At 47.8% G+C, this 26,759-nt stretch overlaps 1 protein-coding gene across 7 annotated transcripts in view; it reads right to left on the bottom strand.

Moving 5' to 3' along the window:
• SPATA20 (spermatogenesis associated 20) overlaps positions 1–26,759 on the bottom strand; it is a 2,039,700-nt gene that overhangs the window by 979,025 nt on the left and 1,033,916 nt on the right. For all 7 annotated transcript variants that reach the window (XM_086930841.1, XM_086930844.1, XM_086930843.1 and 4 more), the window contains one exon: positions 17,013–17,087. In XM_086930841.1, coding sequence (XP_086786967.1) covers positions 17,013–17,087 — 75 coding nt within the window. The remainder of the gene's footprint in view (positions 1–17,012; positions 17,088–26,759) is intronic.

Below are 26,759 nucleotides of genomic sequence, written 5' to 3'. Positions count from 1 at the left end.
GCCAACCTCGGACTGAAGCAACTCGTCACAATGCCCACCCACTCCGCCAGCCACACGCTCGACCCAGTATTCTCCTCAAGCCTATACGTCTCCATCAGCCACACCACTGAACTCCTCTGGACCGACCACCGCTTCATCCACTTCGCCTTCCAGAAACCCACCACACACCACCGCACCCAACAGAACCCCCGCCGCTGCTGGAGCAAAAACACCGAAGACCAACTACACGCAAACCTCGCTTTCAGACCACCCACCGAACCCTCCAACACTGACAACGCTGCCAACAGCCTCAGACGCTGGATCGAGGACTGCGCCAACACCCTCGCCCCGCTGAAGAAACCCCCCCACAGATACACCAGCAAGAGGGCCAGATGGTTCACCCTAGAACTCCTAGCCTCCAAGCAAGCCTGCCGGAAACTAGAGAAGAAATGGAAATGGCACAGTGAACAAACTCCAGACAGCCACGCAGCACACAAGGACGCCATCCGCAACCACCACCACCTCATTAGGGCGGCCAAGAGGACCTCCTTCAAAGACCGGCTCAACAACAACGTACACAAGAGCAAGGAGCTCTTCAACATTGTGAAGGAACTCTCCAACCCCAGCTCCAATGACATCCCGCCGTCGCAAGCCCTGTGCGACTCCCTTGCCACCTTCTTCCACCGCAAGATAGCAGACACCCACGACAGCTTCAACACCCAGACATCCCCAACAGACAGCAACACAACAGACCCTCCGTACACCATCGACCACGACCCCCCTGCTAGCCTGGGACAGGGTGAGCATCGATGACACCATCAAGACCATGCGCTCAATCCACTCCGGCTCGCCGTTGGACCCATTCCAACACCACGTCTTCAACAGAGCAAGCAGCACCATCGCACCACACCTGCGCAACATCATCAATCTCTCCCTCGAGGCCGCGACCTTCCCAGAGATCTGGAAACACGCCGAGATCAACGCCCTACTCAAAAAACCTAAGGCAGACCCAAGAGACCTCAAGGCTCATCTCTCTGCTCCCCTTCCCGGCCAAGGTCATAGAGAAAACCGTCAACAGACAGCTAACCCGATACCTTGAAGTAAACAGAATCCTGGGCCCTTCCCAGTCAGGGTTCCTTCAGCCTGGGACGACTCCAGGTGGCCGATGGCACTGGGGGCAGCCCCGACACCCACCGACCACGCACGCAACCTGGGAATCATCCTCGCTCTCAATGACCAACCACCGACCACGCACGCAACCTGGGAATCATCCTCGCTCTCAATGACCAAGCAAGTAAACGACGTCTCCTCCTCCTGCTTCAAAACCCTCCGCATGCTCCGCAAGATCTACAGATGGATCCAGACAGATACAAGAAAAACAGTCACCCAGGCCCTCGTCAGCAGCAGAATCGACTACGGAAACGCCCTCTACGTGGGAGCCCCAACCAAGCTCATCAAACAGCTGCAAGGCATCCAAAACGCCTTGGCACGACTGACCCTCGACGTACCACGCCACAGCCACATCACCCCCACCTAAGAAACCTGCACTGGCTCCGCGTCAACAAGAGGATATCCGTCAAGCTCCTCACCCACGCACACAAGGCACTTCACAAGACTGGCCTAGCCTACCTCAACAGATGGCTCTCCTTCTACATCCCCAACCGCCAGCTCCGCTCCGCTAACCTCTCACTCGCCACCGTCCCGCGCATCCGAAGAACAACTTCTCCCACCTCGCCGCCAAGACATGGAACACGCTCCCACTGAGCCTACAACAGATCCAAGACCTGCTGACCTTCAGGAGGATACTCAAGACCTGGCTGTTCAACCCTCGCGGGTATGTAGTGCGCTTTACAAGTGATTGATTGATTGATTGAGTTAGCAACATATTTCCCCACATATTTCCCCACATGCAGGCAAAAATATATTGCGAACGGGCGGGGCAAGCAATTCCACATGTGTGCGGAATTTCCGCGTGCTGTAGAGATTTTTTGCGGTTTTGCTGAGATTTGCGTAGCGCGACTAGGCAAATTCCGCCCAAATGTCACCATAGACAGGCAGCAGGCACCAAATGACTAACGCAAGAAAATGCCAACTTTCTAAAAGTCTAGAACATAAAACAATGAACCCGGCTCCGTACTACCATACACTTCTACTACTCATGGAGTAACGAACAGTCAACTCTTATCTGTCCGAATGGAATTTTTATTAGACCATTCCTGTTTCTTTAAAAGTTAATCAAAACAATTTTTTGGGGACTGAAAAAGAAATAGACCTTTCAAATTCACGCATGAACTTACACGTATATACCATTCACAATAACATGCACTTAAAGACAAAAATGGACTTAGACACTGTGAAACAATTCTCGTCTCTACTGAAAACGCTGTGCTGGGGCGCTTTATACGTTACTCGCTTCACAGGCGATGAACTGGTGAGTGGTGACCTTTTTGGCGCCATTTTATCTTTGAAACTTACTCAGAGGTGTTTGCCCCGCTGTGTTTCTTGCACTTGCACAACTTATCTTGATATTATTTCAATGTATACTTGGATCCGGTATGAAGATTATATATGACCTGATTAATTTCTGGATGTCATTTGGATGAATACTTTCAGTTGGAGGTGCCCCATCGTATACGTGTTTACCCTCGTTTATAAGCAGAAACACCAGGTTCGCTTCAGTAGCCCATGAAACATGACAAAGTTATGAAGCTTTTTAGTCTTGCAATTTTATGATATCATTACAACATTTCTAAAAGAATTTGGGATAGTTGTATTGTATTCCTGAAGAAGGTGTTGGCTTTTCCAGAAGCGCACACCGAAACGCGTCGATGCTCATGTATAAGGAGAAACACTTTAAGCACTGAGAGACAACAATTCTGATGTGAAGCCTAATTGATCTCACTAGTATATCTCCTTGTTTACAAATAGGAATTAACTTTTCCTTCCATGTGTATCTATCCCGTTATGTGTCATGTAAATATTTTAATGCCTCTTATTGTGGATTGATTTAGTGAGCATAAACCATACAGGTTATGATTATTTTTATTGTATCTGTTTTAAATAAACTGTGAAGTACAATTTTTTTTCAATTTTTTATACATATATGCTTTTTACATTGCCTTTTGTGTTTGCCTGTTCACTTAGTATATTTCTGTTTTCAAATTTATTATTGCCATGTCGTATGTGTGAGTGAATGCCTTAGCGTTAACCTGTCCAAAGGGAATTATCTTTATTGACTTTGTCCTGCTGGTACCCCATCACTTTGGCTAGTGGGTCCCTCTCTTTTATTAGAGAAAAAATTATTAGCAACAGCTTGCAACATGACAAAATCAGCAAATTAATTCATACAATAATCTGATGCAAAACACATTTTCAGAAAAATGTACGTCAAATACAAAATTTAGTAATAAACATGAACATATCCAATATTATGACCCACATATGTTATTCTAGCTCCAGCGTCAAAAGAGTATCTGAATAGTGTATCAATCTTTTATCCAATAGTTTTGTTCAAAACTCGCCACATTTCGAATTATCAAAATGCCTCCCAAAATGCCAACGTGTTTCAAGACCCAGGCGAATAGTACTGGGACTATCATCAGGGTGACATATAAATAGACCAGATATTCTACAATAAAAAAAAAAAGAATGATGCAAAAATAGGGTCAACCCGAACTGACTCTTGTACATGTAACTAACTTAGTGTGTACCTGTTTTCTAGAGTTGAGCAGCCGCTCCAGCTCGTTTACTCCAAGAGTCTTTGTCTTTTTTGCCACTGGACTAGTTTATGTTACTGCTGGGGGTCGCGTAACATAAACAAGTTTGGAGTTTACATTGTGATTTCAGAGACACTATACTTAAGAAGTCCCAGAGATACCAAACTTGAAATGTCTACCTCCTCACAATTGGGAATTACTCTTATAAAGTGTAATAAGGTAGTCCCAATGTTATCCAGTAGAAGAGATAAGCCTTGTAGTAGTGAAAAATTAATGTCAATTTTTCACTACAAGGACATGTAAAACTTTAAGGTACATTTCCTACTTGTTAACTGCACTGCACCCTGCCCTAGGGCTGTCCATGGCCTACCCTAAGGGTGACTTACGTGCATCAAAAAGGAAGGGTTGAGTCTGGCAAGAGGAATGCCTTTGCAAGTCAACATGACAATTTAAACTGCACCAACAAGCGCTGCAAAAGTAGACCGAAGACATGTTAAAGTGGCTACTTACTTAGCTGGCACAATCAGTGCTGCAGGCCCACTAGTATCAACTAATTTACAGGCCCTGGGCTAATGTAGTGCACTTTAAAAGGGACTTATGAGTAAAATTAAATATGCCAATTGTGGATAACCCAATGTTACCATGTTTTAGGGAGAGAGCACAAGCACTTTAGTACTGGTCAGCAGTGGTAAAGTGAGTAGATTACTAATGCCAGCAAAAGCTAAAGTAGCAAAAACAGGAGGTCTGAAGGCAAAAGTTAGAGGAAACCACAACACGGAAGCCAGGTCTAACATGTGTCTTCCCATCTGAAAGCAGGAAGAGCACACAACCCCTTTGGAGTTCTCTTCACTAAGGCGAAAGAACCTGGAGAGACCATAAGCACTGGTGTGGTCTGCTTCAGGACGGTGCTCCACTATAAAGCCAATTACCTGTAGGGAGATGGACCACCTCAACAGTTTGGGATTCTCACCCCTCATCTGCTTTAACCATCTGAGAAAGCTGTGATCTGTCTGAACCGGGTATCAAGTACTAAACATGTATAATCTTAGCTTCTTCAGCGTCCAAACCACAGCAAAGGCTCCCCTCTATTGCACTCTACCTTTGTACCTAGGGAAGTGACCTAATAAAGATAAAGGCTACAGGTTGATCCAGGCCCTCTATGTTTAGTTGTTAGAGCACATTCTCTGAGGCATCTGTCTGCACAATTAATTCTTGGGAAAAGTCAGGGGCTTTGAGTATGGGTGCTGTGCATATGCCCTCCTTCAGGGTGTCAAAGGCATTCTGGTCCGCCTCTGTCCATATGACCTGCCGTGGTTCCTTCTTGGAAGTCAGCTCTGTCAAGGGTGCAACAATGGTGCCATACCCCGTGGCAAATGTCTTGTAGTAGCAGTGAGGCCTATCTGCCTCTTACCGGTGTTGAAAGTCAGGCCTGCCCTCTGCAGAGCTTCTCTGAGGTGGCACAGGTGGTCCTCCCAGCTAGAATTGAAGACCACAATGTCATCAAGATAGGCGGCACTGCAGTTATCAAACCCAGACAGCTTGGACCTTATTGAACAACCTCTGAAAAGTAGCAGGGGTGTTCTTCAACCCAAAGGGCATTACTAGAAACTGGAAGTACCCTTTTGGGGTAGAGAACCAAGATCTCTCTTTGGCCGCCTCGGGCAAGGTCTGTCCCCAGATGTTAAGTCAAATGTGCTGAGGAACTTGGCAGCTCCTAGCCGATCTATCAGCTCATCAGCTGTAGGGGGGCATGTGTCAGTCTTGGTGACAGCATTGAGCCGCTGTAGTACACACAGAACCTAATTTGAGGTGTGACACCTAGAGGGGGAGCCTTGCCTACTAACACCACTGGGCTGGACCAAGGATGGCTTGAGGGCTAAATAACCCCTAATGCCAGCATCTTGGAAACCTCCTCCTTAATGATGTCTCTCAGCTTGTCACACAACCAGTAAAATGTATTCGTCACACGCATGCTGTTCCCAGTATCAATATGGTGGGTACAACAAGTAGTGAGTACTGGGATAATGGAGAATAGAGAGGCAAACTGCCCCAGCAACTGGTGGCAGAATCTCTATTAATCTAGGATCAATGCATGGGAGAGATTGACATTGTCCACTGACCCATCCTACTCCTTGGAAGGAAGGAGGTTGAGGAGAGGTTCACTTTCCTTTTCCATCCTATCATCAGTAACTAGGAGCACAGTAAGCTCAGACCTCTCATAGAGTGGCGTGATGAGATTGACATGAAGGACCCCTAAAGGATTCCTGGGAGTCTTGAGGTCCATCAAGTAGGTGACATGAATCTTGAGCTCCTGTACTTCATAAGACCCAGACTAGCGGTCTTGTAGGGTACTGGGCTCAACGAGCTACATTACCCACACATTTTGACCAGGCTTAAACTCGACCAGAGTGGCAATCTGGTCACTAAACTGTTTCATGTCCTCAGGTTGGCTTCCAGATACTCCTGTGCGAGTTTCCGGAAGTGTGCTGTCTGTTTACAGAGGGCCAGCATGTAGCTGACCACATCCTTGGGGGCTCTACAGGGAGCTTGCCCCAGCCCTTCTTCACTAAACTGAGAGGTCATCTCAAAGGGTGCCCATACAGAGTTTCAAGGGGCTAAAGTCAACCTCCTTCTGCAGTACCTCCCTGTAGGCAAACACAAGGCATGGCCGGAGGACATCCTACTTCTGCCTCATGGATGCTGCCAGGCCCATAATCATGCCTTTTAGGGTCCTGTTGAACCTTTCAACAAGTCCACTTGTATGTTGGTAATAAGAAGTGGAGAACTTTCCGCATGGCCTTCATGTTCCCTGACATGAAGTTGGTACCCTATCAAATACTACCTACTTGAGGAATCCCACACCAGTAAAGATCCCCATCAGGGCTTTTGTCACTGTGGGTGCAGTCACAGTCATTAGAGGGATAGTTTCTGGGTACCTGGTGGCATGGTCCACCAAGACCAAGAGGAATATGTTGCCCATGGCCATTTTGGGGTCCAGAGGCCCAACAATGTTGATGTCCCCCCTTTCAAAGGGGGTGCCAACAACAGGAAAAGTTTGCAGGTGGGCCTTGCAATTCCCCCATGACTTGCCATTGGCCTGGCAGGTGGGACAGGACCTGCAGAAGCCTTCCGAGCATTTCTCATCTAGGGCCAGTAAAAAGTGAGCAATAAGCCTGTCAACGGTCTTGTCATGCCTCAAATGACCTGGCAAGGGTACATCATGAGCCAGCTTCAGTAGGAAGTCCCTGTAGCTCTGATGGACCACCAACATACAGGTTGCACAATGATTAGGAACCTTAGGCTTGCTATACATGAGACCATTCTCCCAGTACATAAGGTGTTCACTAGAAGGGTCACCAGCTGCCTGAGGAACGGCCTCTGGCTGTAGACCCACAAGAATAGGAAATTCCCTCTGCGACTTGTTGAACCCCTCCCTGGTGGGACCCCCTTCCTGCTGGCCAGCTCCGGCAGGTTCTTCAGTTTCGGCCACATTCTCTACTATAGGCAAATGGGGCATTCCCCTCAGGGTCAGCCTCTTCCGGACTGTGTGAGTCTCAGGAACAGGTTTCCCACACCCCTTGCCCTTTTGGCAGGCACCTGAGCCATTCTTCCAGGTTCCAGGTCCTTTTGACTACACCCTCTCAGGCTACCATGGAGAGTGGTCAGGCACACCCACTCAGGCAACCCAACATCACCAAGTGGGACCTGAACTCCACATCCATCCAAGCAGTATGCTCGAGGTCATTACAAAGCAGACAATCCACATACATGGACGAACTCACAGCTTCTTTTACTGAACCAGAGACCTTCCCCCAGTTCAAACGGCACCAGAGCCACTAGATATTGACTCTCACGGTAGTCAGCTGCAACAAATTGGTAGAATACATTAGGGACTACCTGCTCTGAGGTCACCAGATGATATCTGACAGATGTCAGGCTGGCTTGAGTGTTTCTGAGGGCCCCCACCCTCTGCCCATTGATGGTGACTCACTGCCTGTATTTTCTAGTGTTACTAGGCATGTGAGTTATCTGCTCCATCTCTCCATCACCCATGGACACTAGGGTAAATTCTTCGCTGTCCCCAAACTATCTGGGACAATCTCCTCCCCAGGCACTACACCAGCCAAGACCAGGGACAGCCCACCGGTGGGGACTGTGCCTACTTTGAACACTTGTCATCCCCCTTGGAAGTGCCCTTCCTGCTGGCAATCATAGCACTGGGGAGTACCTTCCCTACAGACCTACTGCCAGGGAACCATCTCTTTTTTTCAGTTGGGGGATCTCCCACCTCCTTCTCATGCCTACCTTTGTGGTGATTTCCTCCTTCCCCAGATACCTTCTTATGAACCCTGGTGCTGACCCAGCGGTCTGCCTCCTTAGCAAGCTCCCTGGGGTCAGAGAGCTTACTGTCAATCATGTGTTCGCACAGATCTGAAAACCCAACGCTGAACATGGGCTCCTTTGCAATCAAATTGTACAGCCCCTGATAACCTTTTACTTCACCGCCCTTCACCCAACCATCCAGTGCCTTGCAAAAAATAATTAATACAATCCACCAAGGTCTGTTGGGGCAGTTTAACTGTCCCTGAAATATTGCCTATATATTTCTAGGGTCAAACCATATTTTCTGATAAGATACTCTTTCGTGGGGATACCTCATCATGTCCTCCTTCTCTAGGGGCAATAGAGTGTCCCTCCCCTCGCTAGGGATATGCCTCCTCAGACTAGCCCCCCATCCTCCTCAGAGATTCTGCACATTAATAAGGCAATCTCATAAGCCTCAAATCACTTATCAATATAATTTCCCACAACAAAGTCAGGCCCCAGACTTTTAGGAATGTGGGCCCTCTTGTCTACAGAGGGCACTGAAGAAATGCTGCCACTAACACTGCTGGACACTACCTGCCTGGCCCGAGGTCATCTCCTTAAGGCTCCTCTCATGACCCAAACGCTCCAAGACAATTCCCTCCTCCATATCTAATTTATTTTTCTCTGTTTCCATGAACAGTTTATTTTCCTCCAAAGCTCTTTCTCTTTCCAATTTCAGTCTGGCCAGCTCCAACTTGAGCTTTCCTCATTTCCTTCTGTCCTTCAACTCCTCTGGGATCAGGCCCCGGGAAGACGCACTATTCCCTGCCCGGGGAGGAATCTCCAATCCTGGAAGTTGCAGTCCAAAACCCTCCTGTGGGGCTTGCTCCAATTCCACCTCATCCTCCAACTCTTCCTACTCATCATCTGTTGGGGTCTGGTGGGCCTCTGCCCATGCCAGCAAGGCATTTTGGATCTCGCCTTTTTAGTGCTCCTTTCCAACCTCCCTCTCCTGACAAAACTCCTTGAGCTGGTCCACGGTGTAGCCAGCTCAAACTCCATCATTACAGGACACATCAGCCGGCTAGAGTAAGAATACATTTGGAAAAAGTAATAAGGCCAATCTGGGAGAACTGACTAAAATTGGTCTTTTGTGTATACCAAATTACTGTACGGCATCGCACAAACACAAATCTTATCCGTACCGTTAAATATAAATGTTCGAAACTGGGTTCTGGTTGACTGGGGTGGGAGCCCTGGTCAAGCCGTAACCTCATTCATAGTCAGGGTAAGGCCCCAACAATCCCCAAATTAACCTGTACTCACTAAATGGTAGCTTGGCACAGAGTAGAAGGGCTTAACTTGAAGGATATGTGTTAAGTATTTGTGCAACACATTCAAAGGTAAAACATTTGAAAACACCACACAAGAAGATCCTACAACAGTTTAGGAAAATAAAGAATATTTTAAGAAATAAAACAAGAGCCAAGCAATAAAAATCCAATGGGTAGAATTTGAGTTATGGATTTTTAAAGAATAAACAGAAAATAGCACTTAAAAGCAATATGCGCTTTCTGGGTATATCTGGTTACACCGGATAGGGACTAAATCAAAAGTTCAGGCAGACAGTGATGGAGTAGGGGTCGGATACAGGCACCCAGTGAGGTCCCCTGAACAAAAGTAGCTTAATTCTAGCTACGTCAATGTTGAGGATGCGTGTGGCAAAGAGGCAATGCGCCGGTGCTGATCTATGCAGTGGCGTTTATGCACTGTTCCTGCTCCAAGCAACAAAGGCAATACCTCTGCTCCAATAACGGGGTGCTGCATTGCGGAGGCAGGTGTCATCATTGAGGCTACCACCTATGGAGATATGAGGACTCTGTGCCGGGACCCTGCACAGTGGTGTTTCCAAAGGCAATGCGTAGGGTCCGGTCCACATAGCAGCAGTGATGCGTCGGCATTGATCCATGCAGCAGGGGCAATGCGCCGGTTCTTAGCCATGCAACAGCAGCAATGTGTCAGTTTGACAGAAGATGCTTCGGTTCTGCTGAAGCAAGCACCTTAGGCCCACTTCCAAGGGTTCAGAACTTAGATGGCACCACTTGGCGGTCAGACTCGCACATGGCAGAGTCCAGGTACAGACGCAAGGTGGCTGGAAGTCTGCTTTGTCCCTGAGATTGCAAATCAGGAGGCCAACCAACTAGCCCTTGGAGTCACTTTAGTTTCGGAGTTCTAGTGATACAGTAAAGAAGGCACAGCATAGCAGGAGTCCAGGAGAGTAGCAGTCCAGCATAGTGGCAGTTCTTTCAGCAGCACAGCAGTCCTTTTTCCTGGCAGAGTATCCACATGTCCTGAAGTCTACTTAAGTGGTGGTGTCTGAGGTCCAGTTATTATACCCAGTGGTACCTCTGAAGTGGGGAGACTTTGAAGAGATGTATTTGAAATGCACAGATGACTTCGCTTCCTACCCTGGCTCCAAACCCACTACAGGGGGGTAAGCAGCCTTTTGCGTGGGGACAGAACACAGCCTATTCAGTTGTTAGTGAGGCTTGGTCAATCACCTCCCTCCCAGGATGGCCCATCAGGTTACACCTAAGCTCCTGTTGTGTTTGGCTGTCTAGGGGAAATACACAAATTCCAGATGTCACTCTCCCTAGACATGTGATCAGGGACAGGCAACAGGCACCAAATGGCTAAAGTAAGAAAATGCCAACTTTCTAAAAGTGACATTTTCAGAATCACGATTTAAAATACAACTTCCCCATAAGTTTGGATTTTAAATTGTGAGTCTAGAGACACCAAACTTGAAAAGTCTATCTCTTCACAATTGGGAATTACACTTATACAATATAATACGGTAATCCCAATCTTATCCTATGGGAGAGATATGCCTTGCAGTAGTAGTTTTCACTACCAGGACATGTAAAACTTAAAAGTATATGTCCTTTTTTTTAAACACATTGCACCCTGCCCTTGGATTGTCCAGGGTCTACACTAGAGGTGACTTATATGTATTATAAAGGAAGGTTTGAGCCTGGCAAGAGGTTTCGCTTCTCAGGTCGACAAGGCAGTTTAAACTACACACATAGGCTCTGCGGTGGCAGGCCTGAGACATGTTAAAAGGGTTACTTTAGTGGGTGGCACAATCAGTGTTACAGGCCCACTAGTAACATTTAAGTTACAGGTCCTGGGCACATGTAGTGCAGTTTACTAGGGACTTATAAGTAAATTCAATATGCAAATTTTGGATAAGTCAATGTTACCACATTTTAGGGAGACAGCACAAGCACTTTAGCACTTGTCAGTAGTGGTAAAGTGTGCAGAATTCTAAGTCAGCAAAAACAGAAGGTCTGATGGCAAAAGTTTGGGGAAACCACACCAAAGATTTCAAGTCTAACAATCTCTATGATGTCAAGAGGCTCGTCATTAACGGGAAGTGGAACGTGACTAACTGTTGCAAGCCTGCCTTCAATGACATATGAAAATAGGTAGCGAATACCGCCATCACCGTTGCAAACTGCACTTTCCAAAAGGGAGTACAACAAACTAAAAGTGCTCAAGGCTGACCTTGAACTGCATGTGTCATCAGTGGCCCTGCAGGGAAGGGTTGTGAAAATAGGCATCCTGCAGGTACAGCACCACCATCTAGTCTCCAGGATCCATGGCAGAGAGGACCTCACCCTGAAGTAGCGGGAATAGCACCCAGCTCCTACTTCCTAAGCTGGCACCCTCTCTATGGTTCTTTCGGCCAAAAGAGGAAGCACTTCCTGGCACAAAACAGACAAAGTCCTCTGAGAAGTGGTCCAATGTAGGGGCGAGGAGCAGTGGGTTGAAACTGAATGACACGCCATAGCTCCATTGAATAATCTACAGGAGCCGTCGGTCAAATGTAATGTGTTGACATCCCTGCAGAAAATGTCTGATCCTGCTTCCTTCAGGAAGGCTGTGTGCTGTTAAAGACGCACTAAAGAGGTTTTTAAATGGTCAGAAGAATGAAGGATTGGGATGAACGGTGCTCCTGATAGCAGGTTGTTGTCTTTTGGGTTCACAGCCTTAACATCAAAAGGGCTGGGAAGTCTTATATGAGGGCTGTGGAGCCTGTCATTGTCAATATGCCATGCCCTGCCAGGAGAACATATGCTTACCAAATGTATCTATCTGCTGTGACTCACTGGCAGGGGGAGCAGTTAGGAAGGCACTTTACTGGTGGACGCCTGTACCACCATACTTTCAGGTGTTCAATCAATCAGGGGCATTGTGAGTGCGCTACTCACCCCTGAGGGTCTCAAGGCACTGGGGTGGGGGAAGATCTTGGGAAGGATGCAGAGGCTGTTGAAGCAGCTGGAGGTGACGGTGTTGACCTGTCGGTTCATGGTGAGTGATGAGTCGAGTACGATGCCAAGGTTTTTGGTGTGGTCTGCTGGAGTTGTTGGGCTTCTGAGGGGGGTCGGCCACCAAGTGTTGTCCCATAATGAAGGGGTGATTCCAAGGATTAGGACTACTGTCTTTTCGGCGTTGAGCTCCAGGAAGCTGTTGGTCATCCAGACTGTGACATCTTGCATTCCTTTCTGGAAGTTGAGTTTGTCAGTGGTGGGGTCTCTGGTGAGGGAGAGGATGAGCTGGGTGTGGTCGTCGTAGGATACAATGTTGAGGCCATGTGGTCGGGCGATGATCCCTGTGGGACTCAGCAGGTGGTTTTCGTGGGATCGGAGAGGAAGGATGGTAGTCTGATTCTTTGGCTCCTTCGGGTGAGGAACGATCGGATCCAGTCCAGGCTGTTCCTTGTATGCCGGCGTTGTGCAGTCGGGTGACTAGTGTGCCATGAGAGATGGTGTCGAAGGCTGCTGACAGGCCGAGTAGGATGAGGGCAGAGGAGTGGCCTTGGTCCAGGAGGGTGCAGATGTCTTCTGTGGCAGCGAGTAGGGCGGTCTCTGTGCTGTGGTTGCTTCAGAATCCGGATTGGGACGGGTTGAGGACGGTGTTTTCTTTGATGAATCGTGTCAAGTCCTGTTGACTGTTTTCTCTGCAACTTTGGCCGCACAGGGGAGGCGCGAGATGGGTCGGGAGTTCTAGAGGTTGGTGGGGTCAGCTGTGGGCTTCGTGAGCGGGGGCCTGACTTTTGTGCACTTCCAGTCTTCTGGGAAGGTTCCTGTTTTGAAGGTGGTGTTAATGGTGCGTTGCAGTTTGGGTGCGATGGCGGCCGCAGCTCTGTGGTAGATGTGAGGAGGGCAGGGGTCGGTGGGGGCCCCCGAGTGGATGCCTTTCATGGTTGAGGCGGTGTCTTCGGTCGTGATCGGTGTCCAGTTGGAGATGGTGGGCAGGCTAGTGTATTTGTGGGGCGGGTGGGTAGGCTGTGTCGTCTGTTGGATGGTCGACTAAGTTGTCGTAGAGGGTTTTGATCTTGAGGTGGAAGTAGGTTCCAAGCTTGTCGCAGAGGTCTTGGGCCAGGGTGATGTCTGTGGCTTCGCTGCCTGGGTTGGTGAATTCCTGAAAGACACTGAAGAGTTTCTTGGAGTTGGTGAGTATTTTGTTGTGGATGAAGTTTCTCTTGGTGGTTCCGATTTGGTTGTGGTTGCCTGTCATGGCGTCCTTGTAGGTGGAGTAGTTTTCGGTTGTCTTGGTGTTCCTCCATGCGTCTGCATGTTCGCCTGGCTTCTTGGAGATCGGTGGTGAACCAGGCGGCATTCCTGGGGCACTGTTTGTCAGGGTTGTGTAGCGGATGCAAGCTCATCTGTGCAGCTGGAGATTAAGGTGTGGAGTTCTCTGGCTGTGATGCTTTTGTCGGATGCCCAGGTGTGGTTGTCTCGGGTGAGGGTGTAGTTAAGTTGTTCGCCGGTAACCTTGCTCCAATTCCTTCGAGGTGGGCGTGGGGATGGTTTGGGTGCCTTGGGTTTGTCGACTGTGAAGTGTATGCAGTGGTGGTCGGTCCATGGTGGTTGCGTTGTGTGGCTGAATTGAACTCTGTTTCCTACAGCAAAGATGGGGTCCAGTGTGTGTCCTGCTCTGTAGGTCGGTGTGGTGATGAGTTTTTTAAGTCCGATATTGGCGAGGTTGTCACCGAGGGTGGGGGAGATGGGCTCGCTGGGGTGGTCGAGGTGGAAGTTCACGTCTCCAATGAGTATGTAGTTCGTTGATGCGATGGCGTGAGGTGCGATGAAGTCAGTGATAGTGGTGGCGAAGGGTGTCGGGGGGCTCTGTAGACGAGGGTTCCTCGGAGTGTGGCGTTGAGGTTCATCCAGATCTGGAAGTGCAGGTGTTCGGCGGAGGAGAAGGTTTCGCTGGAGGGTGCTTTTGTGGGCGATGGTGAGGCCCCCTCCCTGGTGGTTGTAGCGATCCTTCCTCTGGATCTTGAATCCGTCCGGGATGCCAGTGTTGATGTCGGGGGTGGCCGAGGCGTTGGTCCAGGTCTCTGTGAAGAAGGCGATGTAGGGCGAGAGAGAGTCGAATAGGTTCCAGATTTCCATGGCGTGTTTGTGTATGGAGTGCACGTTGAGGAGGATTCATCTTAGGGTGTCGCCGGTGCTGGCGTCGGTGGTGTTGGCGGCAGGGGCGGTGGCTAAGGTGTGGCAGCAGTGGAGGCAGGAGAACAGTTTGAGTTTTCGGGTTGAGTGCGAGGAGGGTGGTGGTGTCGTAGCAATGGATGGTTGGAGATCCAGGGTTCCTGGTGCTGGTCGCGTTCGGGCGCAGACGGGCTTGCCTTAGGCGCGACCGCGCAGAGGCCGCCATTAAGTAGGGGAGGTGGGAGGGGCAGGAAGGAGGCGGTTGTGGATAAGGGGTGGGGCCGCAGGGGCAGCAGGGTGGGAAATGGAAGCGGGGAGAATGGCACAAAACAGACAGATACTACCAATAAAAGTTTATGGCAATGAAATAAACAAGACAAATAGCTGGGAATAAAAATACACGATTCAGTACAATACAGATACCAGGGATTACGAGCACCAAGGGCGGAGTCAGGCAGAGGCAATCAGGCAGAGGCACAGGGCGGAACCTTGCAGGCAGGGGTCTCGAATTTCTCCCAGGAGTGGGCTGGAGGCTCAAGCGTAGGAGCTGTAAGAGCAGAGCTGCTGGGGAGAGAGTATGCCTTTCGACAAAGGGTCAGAGGGGTTGGATAATGAGTTAAGAAATCCAGGTCACCTGGAACAGGTCTACGGTGGCAAGCAACTTGTCAGTTGAATGGTGGACCATAACATGGTTTAGCACAAGTTCCCAACAGTGTGTCAGTGAGGGCGTCACTGAAGGCCAAAAAAGGTCAGCCGGTGCCTGGCCAGGCTGCAGGATCTTTGTTAACATATTAGATTTTACCTCCATAGTGGGAAGGTGGAGATAAGGACATCACTAGTCCTCCTAACCACAGTGGTGAAAGAAGTACCCCCTTCTGTTGCTGGCCCTGGGGGGAAACCAAACCAGGGTTGGGGGAGGTATGCAGCCCACTGAAATTCTATTTGTCCATGTACCAGCTGTTATTGTTCCTCTCCATCACCACCACTGTCCTCTCCATATGGTTGGCTCTGATCAGAGTCCAGACCAAAAAGTTGGTGTAATGTCTGTTCGTAGTTGCGTGGTAGTGGAATTGTGTCTGAGTCTGATGGATCAAATTTAGGCTGCAGGTCATCAAGATCTGGAAGTGGCGTCAGTCAAGACTGTGATGAAACCTGCTCAAAGTCAGAAACCACAATGGGTTGGGGTTCCTACTCCAAACCCGGTGCCTTCACTGCCGCCATCGATATTCAATGGGCCAGAGCAGATTTCAGCTCTGGTCCAGACACTGGTACAGGACTTGAAGAAAGTTCGTTTTGCCCACACAGCACAGAGGGTGAACCCACCAGTGATAAGCTGACTGGGGGTCCCTGCGTATCATTGGGGTCTGAAGGGTGACTTGAGGGAGATGGAAGCATGTCAAGCATGTACAGCATGGCCTCCCAAAAGGCTTTAACCTGCTGCAACATTGTCAACTGACCCAGGAACGTGGGTGCATAGGATTAAAGATGGAATTGACTCCTTGATGGAATGAAAGCAAAACCTAAAGGCACAGTGATACCCATGTGCTTTCTCTAGAGAACGAGAGCGATGAAGCAGTCAAGTCCCCTGTGGAATTCTTATGTTTCTTCTTTGACGTACCTAAAGACTTTGACCAGGAGGAAAATTTGCTTCAGAACAATTTCGGGAGTGGGAGCAAGTCTGTGATCTCGACTTGGAGTGGGAATGGTGCACAACTTTTTGGTGCTTTACCATGTAGAGCTTCATTTCATGTTCTTGGATGGCCTCTGGATTCATCCGGGCACAACAGGAGGAGGCCTTGGAGTCATGTGTCCAGGGGCCAGATGCACACCTCCATGGGTGTTTTCATTGTCCATACAAGGTTAAAACATTGTCATTTTAGGAAGTGACATGTAAGGGACATGTCTCTTCCTAAAATGACATGGTAAGGGCAAGGGGCCCACTACAAAATTTGGAGAAAATGTTTTCACAAATTGATGGAATAAGCGGAGCTCCGGATCTGCATCTGAAGGCACGGAGAGAAGGCAATGGACATTAGGGCTTATGGGTGGCACTTGGACTCTGGAACTGACTAGCAGAGTTGCGTATAACGGAGTCGATGGAGAGTCGTAAAGTGACACCTACCAGTGAACAGGAGCACTGTTTTTGAGTTTTATGAACCAAGCCTGGTGAAATTCACGAGGTGAGGAATCTGTGGTTAGAAATATACTTCTGAAAAAACACCTCATTTTCATAGTCAATGTTTTCAAAAGCCCATTTCAGAGCACTTTCGGCCACTAGTCGCAAGACCCCCAAAGTTCCGCTGGATGTCAATCTGGGACAGAAAAGATTGAGGCATTTCATTTTACCTCTGTCCATGTCTAAGGTTCTTTGACAGATTCTGGCAATATTTCAAAGGAGAAGTGGGCTCTATATGGGCTATCAAGACATCAACAAACATCTTAAGTCTTTTTTAGAAATGCCTCATGTGGTCTTACATCACAAAAAGGTGAAACTACAATCATGGCTTACCTCATTAGTCATGTCCCTGGAGACGTAGTTTAGGATGTCCATGGCCACATCTGCAAATAATTCATCGCCAGTAATCTGTTAAAACACAGAAAACCATGGTTTCTTTTATTGTAGCAATAAATAAAAAAGTTACAATAATAGGTAATGATTAAATAACTGACACCGAGTCACATGTGCTGGCTCACTTATTAGAGCTTGTAACACTAAACTGTAGAGCAGTTACATGGAAATAGTAAGTTTATGGCAATGAAGCTGGTTGGCTATCAGACTGTCAAGAGTGCATACATCCCATAAAGGCTATTTATCTAGAATGCACAGTTTACTTCCCTGTATCAAACTTTTATTATCAAAGTTATAGTTAAAGGATTCATGAATATAGAATGCTTTAGGGCAGCGTGGAAACATTGTTGTAACACTTTTCATAAATCTACTTTAACAAAGTTTTATTCTCTGATAGTTCTGGCTTCGGAAAGGAGCTCTGGTCCAAGGGAATAATGAGCTCCTGCTGGCAAAGTAATCTCACAACACAGTGCACTCAGGCCCTAATTTTATGGATTTACATGAAACTCAAACCAAAAGCGGTCCAAGATCAGCAAATGCACCAACAGTCCCCACCTAGGGGGTTTGGAGGATGGCTGTGAAACACAGGGTTGATCAGGTCATCATGCAATTTAACGCTGGGTGCTTCCAACTGCTTCTACAAAACAGCTTTTACAAACCAGTGCTTGCAAATGACTAGTCGTGTTTACAGTCACCAACCGCAGCAACTCTAAAAAGATAGGAGCTAGGTTTAATGGGACATTTGATGAGACAGTTAACAAATTGAAGTGCGTTTTCTATTTAGGCAAGGGGTCGGCATTAGAGGCATGCAGTACCAGAGAGCAGCTGTGGGCCCGGTACAACAAGTGAGGCAGTGGGACCTTACCACGGACATTAACGCTATTATGCGTTTCTCCACACAACGGGGCTACAAGGCAGGAATGCGAGAGACGAGGGAAAAATAAGAACTAACAAATAAGTTGCTAGCCATCTTTAGCAATATTTCTGGTGAATACTATACAAATGTCCTCTAGGTACAGACTAGATCCGACATTTTTTCCCCTGCAGTAGCTCACCAGGTGGCAGTATGCAGCCTCCACCGCGACCCAGACGCTGGGGATGCCTGGTTTCACCTTGGAGATACCCAGCAAGGGACCATCCCACAGGGAAAACCAGGACGGTTTCCCCAGCGGTCTTCAGCGCCAGGATACTCCTTGGAGTCACAGTGCGCTTTACAAGTACACCCACATTTACATTTACATTTACTTTGCTTTCCCAGGTTGTGACCACATTGAAGTTCAAAAGGTGATAATTAGTGGTACAGTGACTCAAAAGAATGAAGAGAAGGTAGTGAAGAATCTGAAGGAAGACACTGTATCTATCAAATAAATCACTACTGAAAATAAGTAACTTTTTCTTCTGATTCCCGCGGATTTTTCAATGTATGAATGAGTCCCAAAGCAAAGTGGAATCGTATGCTTGATTAATCAAGGAAATCATAGGACAAAGCCAAGCAAAGTATTTGTGACTGTATGCATGGGCTGTGCGGCAGTAATGTTTAGCAAACATATTTAAGGATAACCACACAGCTACAGAAAAGCTCTGGGGACTGGGAGAGTAAAAAAAGCAGCCATGGTTCTGAGGGAGAAGGCAAAAATGCCGCCCAAACGGCTTTTCTTGGCCAAAGCATAGCACATTTTAATACAAAAGGTAATGCGAAATGTTACAATTGGTAACCGAATTGCCCTTCTTGGCTCTGGTGACCTCACAAAGAGCTCATCATCCATTCGGTCCTGTATTGTATAATCAATATAGTAAGAACCTTGGTGTCTGGCATCCCATCTGTGCAGCTGCTCCTCCTCTTTGGACTAGCTTACGTGAAAAGCAGACATCACATTTGGAAGAAAAGATGGACAAGTACGAAGAACCGGCTATCTGCACGGAAGACCATGAATGTTGGTGGGAGTGAGAGGGTCTGAAGTTCATTGACCCTATGGTTGAAGTTACTGCCACTAAGAAGACAATGTTTTGAACATGGAAACCTTGCATCATTTCAAATTGGAGGGGTAATCCATTAATCAAGATTCAGATAATATTGAGGAACAATAAACTGAGCAGGTGGAAATAAGGCAAGCTTTTCAGAAAAAGCACCAGTGGCAACCTATAGAGACGATGGGCCTGGGGACACCAAAAAGTGGATAGAGCAACCAAAATAGCTTATACAGTAGTCATTGGTAGCCCCTGCTGGGCAAGAGGCAGTGTGAAGTATAGGACCTCAGACATTAGCGAAATGGTGTTCCATGAGGGTCTCTAGTTGGCAGAGATTGGTACCTTTCACCAAATAGGGACCCTTTCTTCTAGTGAGAGTAAGGGGTAAGCACACTGTAGATAACCCCTGCTCACACCCTTGGTAGCTTGGCACAAGCAGACAGGCTTATACCCAAGGCAATGTGTAAAGTATTTGCACCAACACCCAAAGTAAGAGTGAGATACCACAAATGGACACCACACAGGTTATTATAAAAATATAGACAAATTTATCTAAGGTTAGGCAAGACCAATAATGACAACCATCCACATACACAATGATCTCTTCTTTAAAAATGTCTTCCTGTAGATTCTGTACCTCTCTTAGGTCAATGTTGTGGGATCAACAGTTTAGTTTCAGGGTTAAAAAGAAAAACGTGTGCAGGAGCTGTATCTCTCTTGTTAATCAAAATGCAATATCACCAGTACTGTTCGCCTCAGCACCGGCACAGTCCCGTTATCCAATTCTTTTTATCAATGAACTCCTCCCAACTGGCTGCGAGCTCCGTGAGTAGTGTCTTATCCCAAATGCTTTCCAACAGAGGAGGGTGGCATAGCTCAAGCCCCTGAGACAGCCGATCCCGGTCTGTTCAGATGCAGCCGTCGGAAGCCCCCCTTCATTCCGCAACCTGCCCCCAGGGCAATGATACACACTGAGACTCCAGACTTCGATCCGAGTCTTACCTGGAGGTCATGGTTCATCTCCTTCGCTTGGGCGATCCCGGTTGACAACAGCTGATCAGCCCAAGGGGGCCCTGGTTGCTAGGCAACCCTCCGTAACCGCTCCGGCTCTGACGCGGCTCCTCCTTAGGTAGACCCGGCATCGGGCAGTCGACTCAAGCAGCAGAGGTGAAAGCCAGGCATGCAGCAATCTTGGAGATTGGAGGCCGGCGGCAGTGAAATACAGGCCCCCAGTGCTTCCCTCTGGTCACTGGCCAGCGGCGGTGAAACACACAGCGCTCTTGGTGATCCTGGGAGCAGAAAGATGTGCAGGCAAGGCGTGCTTCACAGAGGGTACCAGTGGCGTCCCGGGGCACACAAATATACTCAGAGGCTGTATAGAAAGCGGAGCACTGTTCAGAAAGTGTGTGCTTCAAGATCTTTAGAAATGTTTGTATCTCTGAGTTTCTATAACAGGAGGCCAGCTCTCCTCAGGGTCTTGGAGACGTTTTCACTTCAGAGTTACAAAGCACACAGCACAGTTCCTCTTCAAGCAGGGGGGCACAGCACACAGCAGAAAAAGACCCTTAGTCCTCTCCTTAGCAGAAACAGCAAACTGCAGGTCAACCCCAGACACACAGCAAGGGCAGCACTTCTCTTCAGTCTTCTTCAGCTTTTCCTTATGGCAGGGATTCCTTCTTGATCGCAAAGTTTTCTATGTCTAAAGTTCAGGGGTTTCAGCTCTGATATTTATGCCCTAAAAGTCTTTGTTCTTCATGTGTGACTTTCCAAGCCTCCTGGAGCCACCCCAGCCCCTGTCACTGACAAACCAGACAGTCAATTCACAAACAGGCAGAGGCACACAGAAAGGTTGAACAAGAAAATAGACACTTTCTAAAAGGGCTATTTACAAACACTGAATTCTAAAAACCATCCTTCCTAAAAGATGTGTTATTAAATTCTGAGTTCAGGGATACCGCATTCCATATTCCTATCTTGCTTCTATGGGAAGATATGCAGGTAAACATGTTACAGACATTCCCCATTCTGTCCTATGGGACAAGATAGCCTTTCAATAGAGAAAAACGAAATTGGCAGTATTTCACTATCAGGACATGTTACCCACACTAGTACATGTCCTACCTTTCTCATAAACTGCCCCCTGCCCAGGGGGTACCTTGGGCCTACCATAGGGGTGTCCTATGTGTAAGAAAAAGGGAATGATAAGGCCTGGCAAGTGCGGACACTGGCCCGGTCAACATGGCAGTTAACAAACTGCACATAGGCACTGCGGTGGAAGGCCTGAGACACCATCTTAGGACTACTCCTGTGGGTGGCACAATCAGTGCTGCAGGCCCACTAGTAGTATTAGAATCACCAGCCCTGGCACACTCGGTGCACTTTACTAGGGACCTACTGATGAAACAAATATGCCAATCATGGATAACCAATCACAATTACAATTTAACCAGGGAGCACTTGCATTTTGGCACTAATCAGCAGTGGCAAAGTGCCCAAAGCATCTAAAAAAGGAATCCAGCACAGTGTCAACAAGTATTGGCATAGCCAATAGGTCTCGCCTTTGGGACCTTATAAGTATTTAGTTATGCAGCAGGTCCCAAAGGCGAGACCTATTGGCTATGCCAATGCGGGTTTTCTTTGTTTACTGATCCATTTTGGATCATAAATGTTATGTTATGTTATGTTAAATTTAGCTTATAAAGCGCGCGTACGCCCGTAGGCTTCATGGCGCTGTAGGAAGTTTCCAGAGCATAACACAACAACAGAAGGACCACTTAGAACGTCTGAGGATAGGCTTCTCTAAAAAGCCAGGTTTTAAAGGCTAGTCTAAAGGCTAGAATGTCCTCGTGTGACCTTAAAGAAGCTGGCAAGGAGTTCCAGAGGGATGCAGCAAGAAAATGAAAGGAGCTGCCGCCCTGACGTTGTTTCCTAACAACCGGCACTGTGAGCAAGTTTTTGTGGCCAGAACGGAGGTTGCGGGAGGGGGTGTATCTGGCAAGCAGGTTGATAATGAATTTGGGGCCTTTGCTTTGTAATGCCCTAAAGATAATGCAGCCGGTTTTAAAAGCCACCCTCTGGGCTACCGGCAGCCAATGCAGGTCTGCCAGGCCTGGCCTGATGGACTGCCATTTAGGAAGCCCACAGATCAGCCTGGCCGCCTGATTTTGAACCAGCTGCAGCCTCTTGAGCTGCCCGGCTGGAAGGCCCAAATATAAACTATTTGAGTAGTCCAGCCTAGACAGCACAAGGGCGATGGTCACCTGTATCAGGGCAGAATGGGTTAGGAAATGGGCAATCTTTCTAATCTTGCGCAGCTGAAAGAAGCATGCGGAAACAACTGACCCTACCTGACTTTTCAAGGAGAGGTCATCACTGAAGGTGACTCCAAGGCTCTTAACCGTGCGGGATTTGGAGGGGGGATTTCCCATCTCCGGAGGCCATAAATAAATTCTTTTATAAAAATGATACCTGCATCATTTCTTAGGCATACATAAATTATTTTTTTTTAAAAAGGTGTCTGCCTCATTTCTTAGCCGTGCATGCGTAGTGACACCTGCATAAGCAAGTCATCATGTGTGCAGTGTACCCACCTACAAAATGACACAGCCAACAGCAGTGGGTTGCGTCAGCGTGTCTATTTCTTTTGCTCGATTTTACACATTAGCAACAAAAAATGCTTGTTTTGTTATGTGCATTGCAAAAACACAAATCTATTTATCACACAATTGGAATTTACATTAGACATATGTGGAGCCTTTCTTGCATTTTTTAAATTCCTCACAAGCAGTTAATGTTCATTGTACTATCACTCATTCACTCATTAGTCTGTTCCTGGGATTTTATGATGACATGGCTTTAACTGAGGAGTATTAAGCCCTGCAGTGGTTCGGGTTGATTCTGCTGCACAGAAATGAGGAGTTGTTTTGTGAAGTACTTCCCAACAATTATAAAAATGACAAGGTTGTTTGCATTATTATTATACACTCATGGAATGCAGAACCGCCTTAATGTTCAGCAATTAGCCTATTACCATAGGTGTGGTGATACTGTTTACAACTTTGTCATAATGCCTCGCAAATGCTTGTTGAGATGTCTATGGCTTAGCTCTAATGATGATTCACACCACTCGCTGAATGTTGCATTTTGATGTTTCCGAGGTTAACAGGTCACTTTTATTTTTGCAAAGATTAGCAATCGGCGTGTGTTATTGAATGATTCAAAGTCTTTACAACCTCCAGAGTCAAAAGCTTCCTGTTAAAATTACCTTGTTCGTTCCACAGGGGGCATGCGTGTGTTTGTTACAGTTCTCTATCAATACTGTATGCACTGTGTGCCAGACGTAAGTCATTGCCGCTAGAATAGGGTTGGAGGAAGTCACATGTCTCCTAAAAATGAATATTTGGGGATAACTTAATGATGCCAGACGGACCTGCATTAGATCAGATTAAAAAAATAAATTAAGCGTGTGGTGATGTGTATAATGAAAAGCTTACAACGCGTTCTATGTAGGTGTACACTTTTCAAAACCACGTACTCAAATATGTGTGAACTTTGAAGTAGAATGCCCCCCATACCCAGTTGTGAGTGTAGTTGTGTTATTCCACTCATTGGCGAGTGCTGAGGCATGGTGCTGTGAGTGCCCCGTCTTCCATTTTGGCTGATTCTACAACAAGCACATTTGTTTACATTTCACACGCATTCACTGTGGGGTTGGAACCTCTAAATGTTGTCCATTTGGCTCACCCCTTACTGAAACCATAACATTGTGCTTGTTTCTGCGAAGACGTGGTAGCACAATTATTTAAGTTAATCTGAGATATTATTCTGTTACACCATGAGCGAAGAATAAAAGCAAGTGGAGTACGGCGAAGTTGTGCAGTACAAAAGAAATGCACGGCGGACATTGTGAAAGTGAAAGCTGGGCATGGCATTTGTTAAGCAGGGGAAGGAGGCTTGCACATGTTTCTCTTGTGGGAGCGAGCAGCAACAATCTGTTAATTACAAACAGATGGTTTGAGAGCTCGCTCCCGCAAGGTAATAGCCAAACTTGCACCCGTGGCCATTGAAAGCAATGCAATGCATGCACGTTTTTGCCTGCAAAACTGAATCAATTTCTAAAGGTCTTTTCCTATTCAGCGCATGCGTGCTGCGTAGGCGAGACCTAAAAATACAGGAGGTAGAGGCAGAAAGTCAGGGGAAACCATGCCAAAGATGCGAGGTCCAACACATGTCCCCTCCAGCTGAAAAGTGGGGAGAACTACCCACCCTCTTGGGAGTTCTCATCACTAAGGCAGAAGAACCTGGACAGGTCATTAGCATTTGCGTGTTCAGTACTAGGGCGGTGTTTCATCGTAAAGTCCATTCCCTATAGGGAGATGGACCACCTCAACAGTTTTAGGTTCTCACCCCTCCTCTGCATTAACCATCTGAGGGGCCGGTGGTCTGTCTGACCCCGAAAGTGAGTCCCAAACAAGTAGGGCCTTAGCTTCTTGAGTGCCCAGACCACAGCAACATCTTCCCTATCAACTGCACTCCACCTCTGCTCCCTGGGAAGTAGCCTCCTACTAATGAAAGCTACGAGTTGGTCCAAGCATTCATCATTTACTTGTGAGAGTACTGCTCCCACTCCATGCTCTGAAGCATCTGTCTACACCACAAACTCTTTGGAAAAATCAGGCGCCTTGAGAACGGGTGCCATGCACATGGCACCTTTCAGGGCATCATACGCGGTCTGGCAGGCATCTGTCTAGATCACCTTCCTGGGCTGCTTCCTTGAAGCCAACTCTGTCAAGGGGGCAACTATAGTGCCATATCCCTTGACAAATCGGCGATAATACCAGGTGAGTTCTAAAAAGGCTCTCACCTCTGTCTGGGTCTTGTTATTCAGGTATGCGGCACTGAATTATTCCAGCCCGGACAGTACCTGGTTGACCAGTCTCTGGAAGGTGGAAGAGGCGTTCTCCAACCCAAAGGGCATGACAAGGAACTGGCAGTGCCCCTCTGGCATTAAAAAATGCTGATCTCTCCTTGCCCCCCTCAGTTAAGGCAATCTGCCAGTACCCAGATGTTAAATCAAACGTACTGCGGTACTGGGCAGTGCCCAACCCATCCAAGAGCTCATTAGCTCGGGGGATGGGGTGTGCGTCAGTTTAGGTGACCGCATTGAGCCCATGGTAGTTCACACAAAAATGGAGTTCTGGAGTGGCACCAGGAGCATCAGCTTTTGGTTCTAAGACCGCGGGGCTAGCCCAAGGGTGGCTTGAGGGCTCAATTACCCCTAGCGCCAACATCTTGGAAACTTCTTCCATGATGCAGGCTCTGACCTTGTCAGCTACCCCGTAACATTTTTGCATCTCACAGGTAGACTGTCCCCAGTGTCCACATCATGGACGCACCAATTGGGGACTCCTGGTGTCAGGGAGAACAGGGAGGCGAACTAAACCAACACATGGTGACGGTCCCTCTGCTGTTCTGTGGTCAGTGTGGGAGAGAGGTTTACCTAATCCACTGACCCATCCTGCTCCTCTGCTGACAGGAGGTCAGGAAGAGGGTCACTTTCATCCTCCATCCCATCATCTGTAGCAAGGAGCATTGTCACATCATACCTCTCAAAGTGTGTTTTGCGGCGGTTCACATGTAGGACCCTCAAAGAGTTCCTGAGAGACTGCAAGTCAACCAGATAGGTTACCTCACTCTTGCGCTCCACCATCTCATATGGCCCAGTCACTTGTCTTGGAGTGCGTAAGGCACCACTGGCGCCATCACCCACACCTTCTGCCCAGGTTGAAATTCGTCCAGAGTGGCATTCTGGTCGTACCATCATTTCATCTCTTCCTTGCTAGTTTCCAGGTTTGCCTGAGCGAGTTTACTGAAGCATTGAGTCTGGTTGCAGAAGGCCAGCACATAGCTAAACACATCCTGAGGGGTCTTACCAGGGGATTCCTCCCAACCCTCCTTCACCAGACTGAGAGGTCCTCTAACAGGGCTATCATACAGGAGCTCAAACGGACTGAACCCTAAGGACTTTTGAGGTACCTCCCTGTAGGCAAACAACAGGCATGGTAAAAAGACGACCCCCTTCCGTCTCATGGGCTCTGCAATGCTTATTATCATGCCTTTCAGGGTTCGGTTGAATCTCTCAACCAAACCATTCCCTTGAGGATGGTACAGAGTGGTAAACTTGTAAGTTACCCCACACTCCTCCCACAAATACTTCATGTACTTCGAGATGAAGTCAGAGGAACCCCACACGGGAAAAAATCCCCATCAATTGCCGGCCCACCAGGGGGGCAGTGATTGTCCGGAGAGGGACAGCTTCCGGGTACCCGTTGGCATGTTATGTTATAATGATTTTATAATGCGCACTAATACTCAAGAGTGTCCTGGCGCAACGTAACACGGATACCTGATGGAATAGGGCCATTTAATATGCCTGCTTGAAAAGCTGCTTTTTAAAAAGAATGAGGCTTTGGATATTCCGCAGCGACAGGGGGAGCGAATTCCAAACAGAGGCTGCCTTAACAGACAAAGACTGGCCCCCCAACCTCATTCCGCGGTAGCATGGGATCACCATCTGTCTCATAGAGGCATAGCAGAGTGGTCTGTTAGGTGTATAGAGAGAGAAGCGCCTCCTAAGATACAGTGGTCCAAGATCCTGTAAGGCTCTATGGGCCAAAACAAGAGCCTTAAATTGCACTCTCTGAGCCACGGGCAGCCAAT

This window comes from Lissotriton vulgaris, chromosome 7, assembly GCF_964263255.1.
Source record: "Lissotriton vulgaris chromosome 7, aLisVul1.2, whole genome shotgun sequence".
Taxonomy (NCBI): domain Eukaryota; kingdom Metazoa; phylum Chordata; class Amphibia; order Caudata; family Salamandridae; genus Lissotriton; species Lissotriton vulgaris.
This window is presented reverse-complemented; position numbering and strand designations above follow the sequence as displayed.